Source organism: Artibeus jamaicensis, unplaced genomic scaffold, assembly GCF_021234435.1.
Source record: "Artibeus jamaicensis isolate MK-2021 breed Jamaican fruit bat unplaced genomic scaffold, CSHL_Jam_final contig_490, whole genome shotgun sequence".
Lineage (NCBI taxonomy): Eukaryota > Metazoa > Chordata > Mammalia > Chiroptera > Phyllostomidae > Artibeus > Artibeus jamaicensis.
The window spans coordinates 11038274-11048598 of record NW_026521861.1 but is presented as its reverse complement, the minus strand read 5'-3'; the positions used below and the strand labels follow the sequence as shown (position 1 = coordinate 11048598).

At 46.9% G+C, this 10325-nt stretch overlaps 1 protein-coding gene across 1 annotated transcript; it reads right to left on the bottom strand.

The window, feature by feature from the left end:
* Positions 1–2648: 2648 nt before the first annotated feature.
* Positions 2649–5638, bottom strand: ADRB1 (adrenoceptor beta 1). The gene has a single exon (XM_037132885.2). It carries the CDS (start codon positions 5361–5363, stop codon positions 3969–3971), a length of 1395 nt encoding a protein of 464 aa, XP_036988780.2. The 5' UTR covers positions 5364–5638; the 3' UTR covers positions 2649–3968.
* Between the last annotated feature and the right edge of the window lie 4687 nt (positions 5639–10325).

The following is a 10325-nucleotide window of genomic DNA, read 5'->3' as shown; positions in this document are numbered from 1 at the left end:
GAAAGAGAAATTAATTTAATTCCGTTTGCTGATGTGACTGTAGCACAACTATTTTTAGGTATAATCCAAACAGTGCATATCTTCTCCATTCTGATTAGTAGCAAATTGGCAGGGAGTCAAAAGAATTAGTATTTCTCAGCACATTATGCCAGAAATGTACAAATAAATTATCTATGCCAATGTGTTTAATTTGAATTACTGCTAAGATTTTTTTTAATTCATTTTCTTTCCAAAGAGCAAACATGTCCAGCTTTGTTAAAAACATTTTTTTAAAGCCTTTCTCAAATGGCAGCAAAACTTAATAGAATACTTTCCCTTCAAACCCTCGGTCAGAAGCTCTTGCTAAAAAAATATAAATGTTAATATCATCCTGATACTTTGGGTGCAGAATTTCCGCCTGGCAATTTTACATGTTCCCAGAGGAAGTCGGCACATTCAACAAAATGCAAAATTAAAATAAGCTAGGAAAATGTGCTTAACGAGGAAAGGTCTCACAATAGCCTCTTAGAAGTTATTAATAATTCCAGTTCCTAAGAAAGCAGGGACTGAAAAAATAAACTCTATTTGCAAAGTGTTACATAGGCAAGTTCACCAAGGGATGAAGCTAGATGTGATGCCAATTACACACTTATACACTGGGAGAATTCACAGATGCTGGACGATCCCGTCACACACTAGAGATCTTTATAGCCAGCAAGCTAAACCTAACTTCCAAGGGAGCAGATCAATGAACCTTGGTCACATTGAAGTCCACCGTTTTAATTTTAGTGTTAATGCCTTTGGTACCTTGCTACGCACAAAGCCACGGTTAGGTAAGGTGGATTTTCTGCATATTCAGTGCCCTCCACCTGTCACTTCTGCTCTGCGTTATTTTACCAGATTAAATAGGACTGACATGTTCCTCCCACTGCCTTAGCTATCAGGAGGGGCAGCCCAGCTTCCCACAGTTCTACTGTGAACAAACGTCTGTCTTCTTCGAAAACAACAAGTAGTTTTCGTGGGTAGTTGGGATCACTGACACAGTCTGTTTCTGAGTCCTTGTAAGCCTTAGTTAGAGACCTCAGGGATCACAGGAAAATCTTTTTCTATTTCCTACCAATAAGGATAACTTGTTCCCCAGATTATACTTTTCTTCTAATTCACTAAAGACTTTAGAGCTATCTGCTAGGTAAAGTTGTTATATACATATTTGTTATAAAGTTTAAAGGACTTTCATAATTTTAAGACCTGAGGTCTTACGGGCCTATATATATGTTTGTGTTGGGAAATTTTATTTAAATGTCGAGACATCTATACAAAACAAGTAGATAATAAGGAATCTGAGAAGGTGAAGCATTAACTTGGTACTTTGGTATTCTTCAGATGAAACTCTAGACATTTAATCTATTAATTGTGTAGTATAACTTAAAATAAAGAGAAACAAAACCCCCAACAAAAGCTTTCTTACAGACTCGTGGTGGGGGGAGGATAGAAATGACTGTGTTTAGTCCCTAGGGGAAAGGATGGTGAGATTTGATCCTGACAGTGATTCTGCATTCTCCAAAACAAGCTTTGTAAGTATTTACCCTTGTATTTTTAGTTAAAGAAATTTTACCATCCCCCACCTTTTTTCTTCTTTTTCTGGAGGAGGGGGCTAAACTTCATAGCAGTTGGTATTGAAACTGCTACTGTTCATGCAACTTTTGCTGGTCTCCAAAACATCCCCATCATTGACCTTTCTCAGAAGACTGTCCCTCCGTCTTTGTAACATCCTATTGCAAAAGAGGATAATCAGAACTGATTTTCCTCCGTGGAAAATAGTTCGTGTTAAAGCTCAGAACTAGCCCAAACTTTATACTGTTTACTTTGGTTTCTTTATTGGATGATCATGAAACAAAAAGCTGGTTTAAAAATATGAAGATAAACACTCAAATCAACTTACTTTGGAGAATGTAGAATTAATCCCAGCATAAAATTTTACTATACTTTCCAGAGGAAGTAATTTCATGGAAACTATCCTATCTACTGTGTGTCATAATTTCGTTAGTGAAGTTTAACAATTTCATTTTTGCTTTTACCTGTACCTGCCCACCCCAAACTTCTGTTGAAATGGTTTGTTGAATTACATAAGAGAAAAGAAATATTTACTTAAAAGCTCTCATAAATTTTTGCTTAGCCATAAAAACATGTTTCATTCTAAACAGCTCCTAGAAAAATGTGCCCCACGGATCAGCTGCAGGCTATGATTATTCTAACGGAAAACAAAAAGCTGTGGAAGCCACTCACCCATTCCAAGCAGGCAGACTGTTCAACAAGTTAGTCTTCTTTCCTGTGTTTCTGTGCAAAGTTGCAGCTGAGTTACCTACTTTGGTCACTTTTCTTTAGAAGATACGCAATTCCAAGTGTTACTTCTTAAGTCAGATGTAGCCGATGGGATCTGGAAAACACCTACCGGTAGTCTAGGATACCTTCCAGCTGGCTGCGAAAATTTAGGGCGAGCCTGCAGCCTCGGTAGGTGCATGCCTTATTTGGTTTAGAAGCATGTTGTTATGTTATTGAGTCATGAAAAGCTATTAAAAGAGCTCTATGGGAAACCTATATTTTGAATAAAGCAAACTTTCTTCTCCATTATCACTGACCTCTTACAGACACACGGTTCATAACCTTGATTGTGCTCCATTGGTATTTATTGCACATAGACCAATTCCTCACACAGTAGTTAGTTGCACCCGAGTATAAATACTTGGTAAAACACACAGAGGAAATAGAATTTACACACAAGTGCTCAGTTTTACCAGCAGAATCACATGGGCACTTGGACATAAAAAATAATTTAAAAAATCCTCAAGATAATTGTATTTATAATATGGATACAGTTACAGTACCATGATAAAAGAGTATAAAAAGGCATTTTCCCAATAAATCGTTAGCTCAATAAAATAATAGACAACAGAAGTAGAGTTTGAATTTTATTTTAGTTTTTAAGATCTTCCCCCCTCCCCATTAAAAAATATTTAATTTCTTTTTGTGCGAGTAACACATTCTGTGGACTTTACAATTCCTAACACTGTGCAAAAATGGCATTTTGACCCACTCCTTTTCGTTTTTTTTTTTTTTACCCACATGTGCAGTAATCTGAACTGAAACCTCTTTTTTTTTTTTTTTCCTTTTCCTGTTCTGTCTTCAATGGACAGAGTCACATGGCACAGAGGCTCAGTGCCTGGTCCTTCCAACTAGTATTGATGCATAAATAAGCTGTTTAATATAAACAAGTCTTTCTGTCTGGCTGTGCAATGTGCACAGTGTGAGGTAGAAACCCCTCCGCCCCGGCACCTGGGCACGTGGGAACAGCAGGCTTGCCCTACACAAGGAAAGCAGGGTGAGGCTTGTTTCGAGAACAGCTGACAGTTTCTCGAAACGCGATTTTTGCATGCATCCTTTCCCTTTGCTCTAAGGACAGGAGAAATCATTACTCGGGAATGAAACTGAAATTTCTCCAGAAAGCAAAAGGAAGCGTGTCCTGACAAATTTTCATGGTTCCCTCTCTCCGGGTGACTGCTTCTGCTCTCGGGAAGGGGAGGGAAGCCAAGCTGATAGACTTTTATCCCCTAATGCCTCTCCTCTCCCCTACTCGGTCCTCATAGAAAGTGCCACCTGGAAAAAAAACCTAAAGATGCACCACACGCACGCTCAAAAGAAGCCCGAACCACAAACAGGAAAAAGAACCCAAGAAAATTTAGCAAGCCACTTTCCCACCCCTCCCCAAACTTTCCTTTCTGTGCAACGTTCCGTGGCTTTTCTGTTTGTCTTGGATGATTCAGATGAGGTTTGTGGGCTTCGAGTTCACCTGCTTCAGGTCTTGAGTAAACACGTATCTCTTTCCCCTGGGAAGTCACTCTGGGCTCCAGGACGTTCTTCGCCCCAGCACGCAGAGTCCGCGCCCCGGCCCCGTGCGCCGCGGCAGAGAGCTGGGGCGGAGGCGCTGGGCCCTACACCTTGGATTCCGAGGCGCAGTCGGGGTGGCTCGGCTCGTCCAGGCTCGAGTCGCTGTCCGCCACCGCCCCGCCGTTGCAATCGGCCCAGGGCTCCAGCAGGCGCACGGGCGGCGCGGCCCCGACGTCCTCGTCGTCCTCGTCGGAGGCGGCCCCGGGAGACGGCGGCGGCCGGGATACCGCCAGGCAGCCCGAGGGGCGCTGCCGGTCGCCGGCGGCCGTGTGCCTCCGGCAGGCGGCCCGGCGCGCATAGCAGAGCAGGCGCTGGAAAGCCTTGCGGAAGTCGGGGCTGCGGCAGTAGATGATGGGGTTGAAGGCCGAGTTGGCGTAGCCCAGCCAGTTGAAGAAGACGAAGAGGCGGTCCGGCACCAGGTCCCGGTGGAAGGCCTTCACCACGTTGGCCAGGAAGAAGGGCAGCCAGCAGAGCGTGAACACGCCCATGATGATGCCCAGGGTCTTGAGCGCCTTCTGCTCGCGCAGGGCCACGAGGCGCGAGGGCCGCCGCTTGCTGGTGCGTCCGTTGGCCAGCGGGTCGGCGGCGGGTCGCGGGGACTCCGGAGAGGGCGCGGGCGAGGCCGGTCGAGCGGGGCCGCCGAGGAAGCGGCGTTCGCAGCTGTCAATCTTCTTCACCTGCTTCTGGGCCTCGCGGAACACCCGCAGGTACACGAAAGCCATGATGCACAGGGGCATGTAGAAGGAGACCACGGACGAGGCGATGGCGTAGGCCCGGTTAGTGACGAAATCGCAGCACTTGGGGTCGTTGTAGCAGCGGCGCGCCTCGTCGCCCTCGTCCCGCCACCAGTGCATGAGGATGGGCAGGAAGGACACCAGGGCCGAGATGGCCCACACGGTGCACACGAGGGCCCGCGCCCGCGCGCGGGTCAGCAAGCTCTGGTAGCGGAACGGAGACGTGATGGCGAGGTAGCGGTCCAGGGCGATGACGCACAGGGTCTCGATGCTGGCGGTCACGCACAGCACATCCACCGAGGTCCAGAGCTCGCAGAAGAAGGAGCCATACTCCCACCGGCCCCACACGACGATGGTGGCCCCGAAAGGCACCACCAGCAGCCCCATGACTAGGTCAGCGCTGGCCAGGGACATGATGAAGAGGTTGGTGAGCGTCTGCAGCCGCGGCGTCTTGGCGATGGCCATGATCACCAGCACGTTGCCCACCACGATGAGCAGCACGATAAGTGCCATCAGCAGGCCCATGCCGGCCGTCCACTGCTGCGACAGCTGCGCAGGGCCCTCGCTGGTTGGGGGCAGCAGCGAGGTGGGCGGCGACGCAGGCACCAGCAGTCTCGCCGCGGTGGCCGTGCCGTCGGGGAGAGGTGCAGCAGATGACAGGTTGCAGTGCTCCGAGGCGCCCAGGGAGAGCGCCCCCACGCCCATGCCGAGCTTCCGAGGCCGGGGGCGGGGGGTGTGGCGGGGTTGGGCAGTGTTTGGGGAACACCCCAGAGGTCCCGGTAGCTGGGCGCGTGGAGGGAGGTCTCAGCCAGGTCAGGGCAGCCACGGCGCGGAGCCAGAGGCTGGGCGCCGGGCACCTTTTCTGCGGGAGCTGAGCTCTGTCGCCTCCGCCGCCTCCGCCGCCGCTGTTGCTGGAGCCGCTGCCGCTGCCGAAACAGCCGCCGGGACCTCAGCATGTTTCTGAGCGCGCAGAGCCGGCAGTCCAGGCACCCAACACCCACCCCACCCCATTCCCACTCCCCCAAGCCAACCCCTGGGGCCTAGCGTCAGCTCCTGCAGCCAATCCGGGCAAAGGCACGCCCCTAGCTGTTTCCCTCCCCCCACCCTCCTACCCTCCAACTCCCCGCATCCTCCTCGCACCCTCAGTTCAGAGGCTGTAGGGAGCCCGGGGTAGGTCTTCTAGCCAGTAACTCTCCGGCCGCTGCCGATGCCTGTGCTCGCACCCCTTCCTGCTCCCGTTGGTTCCAGCGCCCCGTTCCCCCAAGCTGTGTACAGCATCTGGCTCTCACTCGCGTCCCTGCCCGCTCCTGCGGCTCCCACTCTCTCCTGCTCCATTCCCTTCCGCACTTTTGCTGCCTGCGTTCAGCTCCCTCCTGCGCCCCCCGCTCCCCTGGCACCCTGGGTACCTCCAGTGCCCGGATTTCCTGCAGAGCGGACTCCGCGCTTTCTTTCGAGGAGATGGGACCCCTGTGTTCTCTAAGCTCCTAGAGCCTCGTCTGACCTCGGGTTGGAAGACTTTGTCTGAGAGATCGTTTCTCGGATCGAGCAGCCTAGCAGAGTTCGTGTAAAACCCTTTCCCGGTGAAGAGGGGATCCAGTCAGCCTGCGTCCTGCCAGCTCCGGGGATTGAAAGCGAATGTTAGAGGTTAGAGGAAACTTTCCATTGGTGAGCCTCGCTAAGCAAACCGCGCGTCTTGTCAGGACCGCTCTCGGGGCGCTATTCTTGCAAGGAGCTTCCGTGCCAGAGTAGTAGATGCAGAAAGGAAGCTACGCTTAGTACATCTGACAGCTAACGCCGAGGTCCAGGTGGAGAAACACACATTCCCCAGTCCCCGCGAGTGAATATGAGTATGACGCAACCGTGTGTGCGCCGATACTACAAAGGCAGAGGCTTAAGGACACACACGAGTTTAATCATAGAGTAAATGACACTGCCGCGAAGAAAGAACACGTTTAATTTACATTTCAGACTTTACGTTCAGTAACAGCACCTGTATTTTTGTGTTTTAATGCTCACAGGATCTTATAATTTGCGTTTGGCCAATACAAACAAAACTCCTGCTTTTGGTTGACATCTTAAAGAACTGAGATTTCAGATTTCTTGGTGCGCTTGGCTGTTCTCTCACTGGCCCAACTTCTCAGATTCTCAAAACTCTAGGAATAGTTTTGAATGGGATGAGAGAAGAAAATATGTGAATACTCAGGAGGATTAAAATCAGACGGCAGTTAAAATTGTATCAGTGGTTTCGGAGTTGGCAGATGAACTGGTTTGGAGTTTGCGAGTTCTCTGGCCAGCAGTCTGTGGATTACATGTGGGGCCAACCAGGAACATTCAGTGCCTCAGGACTGCAAGCCTCTCTCAAATTAAGCCGTGGTAAGGTCCTCAGATCAGCCTCGAACGTAAAAAGCCTTTAATTGAATCCCCGACAAGGTAACAGCTTCTCATAACCCACATAAGGATCCGTGAAAATGTTATGTAATGCTCACACATATTTCTAGCAACTGGACCAAAGTCATTCTTACCTTGCAGAGAGACTGACTTCCCCAGCAACCCAAGTCAAGAGCTCAAAGCAATTCTTATTCAGTTTATTAAGTCAAGCCGTTTTAACAACCTCTTACTTAAATCAAAACATATAAATTTGCTTTTGGCCCAAACTGGATAAACAAGGGGAGAGGGTGGTTTATTTGTTTATTCACCTTTGCCCTATGACTTGTCAGCTTAGTTCTGACAACTTGGGGAGGCAAAGGAAGAGGGGCAAGGAAAGGGGGGAGGAACAAGGCCTGCCCCCTTCATTCCGTGTAAGCTCTGGAGAACCTTAGTGAACCAAGTCCTGGCAAACCTGTCTTCCCTGGGGCTTCTTTCTCTCCGCCCCCATCCCCCCATCCCCCCTCCTTGCACCTCAAGGAGCACTCACAAAATAGGCAAGGGATTGGAAACGGTTGAATTTGACCTTGCCCAGGAAAGGGGCTCTGAGTCCCGGGCTTTGGGGTGAGGTGTAGGGCCTGGGGGGAGCAGGCTTCCTATCCAGCGCCATCTTGCTGTCAAGTGGTGTTACTGGAACAGTCCGTTCCAAGCTGAAGTGCCCCTGAAGGGCCAAGAGAATACAGTTCTTTCAGTGATAAGGCCAGAGCTGGTTTGTGGAGGTTCAGGGCAGAAGCCTGGATGCCAGGACCTTTACCACATGTATTAATACGTGTTGGTGTACATTGTGTATACATACATGTATTTGTGTACACAGGGACATGTACAAACACACAGTGCATGGGGGCATGAGACTTAAATGGTCAAAAAACTCTCCAGAATTTTCTCCCCTTCTCATTTAAAGAAACTCAAGCTTCTCTGAATTTCTGGATAATAAATTCATTAAATCATAATCAAAACCTGGAGGTTATTTTAATACAAGTTCCACCAGAGGGCTGCAGGCATAAAGGGATCTCAGGATTCTTGCGGTTTTCCTCCAGAGGTATTCATGGAAAAGTTTGGAAGAGTCTAGATTCAACTACAGTTAGATTTGCTTTAAAGTAAGATGCCCTCAGGTCTTTTTTAAAATTCCTCCATTTCATGGCACATTTTGGGGGAGGCATTTTTAGTTAACACTTTTTGTCCCTGGATAAGGATACAAGATCACAAAGGAAAGGCTCATTATACTCACTTATACAAGTATTACATATTACAAGTTCAAAATGAATAATTCCTCCATTTCCCCATTCCCACTTGCAACTGTTAAAATGAATCACTTTTAGGAACCCACGGACTTGACAGTATTTGATAAAATAACAGAAATCTCCAACAGTAAATGCTAATCAGTACACTTGGGAGCTACTGGGCTTCTCCCTCAGTATTTCCTGCCGCCACCTCTCCCCTCCCCATCCCACTACCATTGTGTCACACCTGAACTTGGCATGGGTTCTCTGTGATCTCCCAGCCTCCAGCCCTCTCTACTCCACTTCAAGCGGCACACCATGGCCGAATTAATATTTCTAAAGTGCTGCTTTGATCAAGATGCCTTTCTGTTCAGAAACCTTACCTTCTTAATTTGGCATTCAAAGCCCTCCACGGTCCGTTCTAAATAGTCTTTCCAGCACTGTCTTATACTTGAACTCTCCATGCCGCTCCAACAATCCTGTATTTCTTTTCTCTTGTGGATCTAAACTCTTTTATTTGTTTTGTTTTGCATCTGTAGTCTCATTGGATTCCTTCCACCAAAAATCCCCTCCTTCACATCTGTCTCAATGGATTCAGCCCTTAATATCTGACATAACTTTTTCATTTTTTTTGTCTTCTTTGCCCACCATTTCTGGGAATGATTCCTCCTTTTTCTACCTATAACAGTTACTCTGATCATTGCGTTTCACATGTCAATGAACGATAGTTTGCCTTTTGACATCTCATGTTGTTATTTAATTTGTGTGTGTATATGTGTGTGTATATATATATGTATATATATATATTTCCTTCTCATATGAATTGTAAGCTTACCAGAAGCTAAGACTATCCTATACATTTTTATATTTCCCATGTTTATTCATAGTTACTTAATATTAATTAAAATTAAGCTTTGTTTCATACATACTTCATGTTTAACTTATTAAAATATTCTCATATTTACCAGTATAAACAATGATTAAGTGGCTTTGCAGTTATAATCTTCCCTCATGCTTAGAATTTACAGTAATAACTCATTCCTATAGCCTACTTAATACTTTCATATAAGCTTCTCAAAATAATTTGTAAATGCAAGATAGACTCATGAGATAAACAAATTTATATTGTGCCTACTCAGCAATGAATTAAATGAGACATAGAAAAGAGGTTTTCTAAAGGGGCCATGCAGGCCCACAGATGTAAAAAGCACTACCTAATCTTAACAAATACTCAAAGCAAATGAATTTTTTTTTTAGCCTTCATTTATGACACTATATTCAGGCATTTCTGTGCTGGGAGAATAGCTGATGACTTGAATGTGATTTCAATTTCTAGATTAAATTAGAGGTCTGCCCAGTAGTGACTTATACACATCCAACCCACCTGTGGATGTAAGTCATGAGCTTGGTGAAGACATTTGCATTCTTGAGTTGACTTTGCTAAAGACTGAGATCAAAAAGAAAGAGGAGGAGCCCAACTGGACAACTGCTGGGAGGCAGGCCAAAGGAAATCTAAGGGGGGAATTTCCAAGCACAGCCCCAAGCAACACATCAGATCAGTAAGTTACCAGCTAAATTTGCCTTGAGGCTGCTCATAGGGGGTGGGATTTGTTAGATCTCAAGAGGCCGGTTCTGAGTAGAGATAGACAACTTTTCAAGTAAAGCAGAACTACTGCTAAAACAGTCACTCGGAGCAAAGTAACCAAAGAACAGCCTGCACCCATGGCTGGCACTTCAGGTCATGTGCTAGCTTGGCAGCCACTGTCTACACAGGAACAATCGACTCCATCCATTGTGATAAGAATGAGCACAGAGCACAGGGAATAAGCATAGCAAAGCATGGACTATTTGGAAAACTCAAAAGCTCTCCTCTTTCCCATTGACTTTCTCTTTGCCCCCTCGTCTTCTTCAGTGAGTACATTGACCAATGCTAGAGCCAATAATAATATTTTTCAAAATTGGCACATACTGGAAAGTGTTCAGGGCTGAGAGGCAGAAGAGCAAGGTGTGCGTCCTGGCTTTT

Excerpts from the sequence above, each read along its gene's own strand:
- ADRB1 (XM_037132885.2), bottom strand. The coding sequence starts at position 5,363 with ATGGGCGTGGGGGCGCTCTCCCTGGGCGCCTCGGAGCACTGCAACCTG.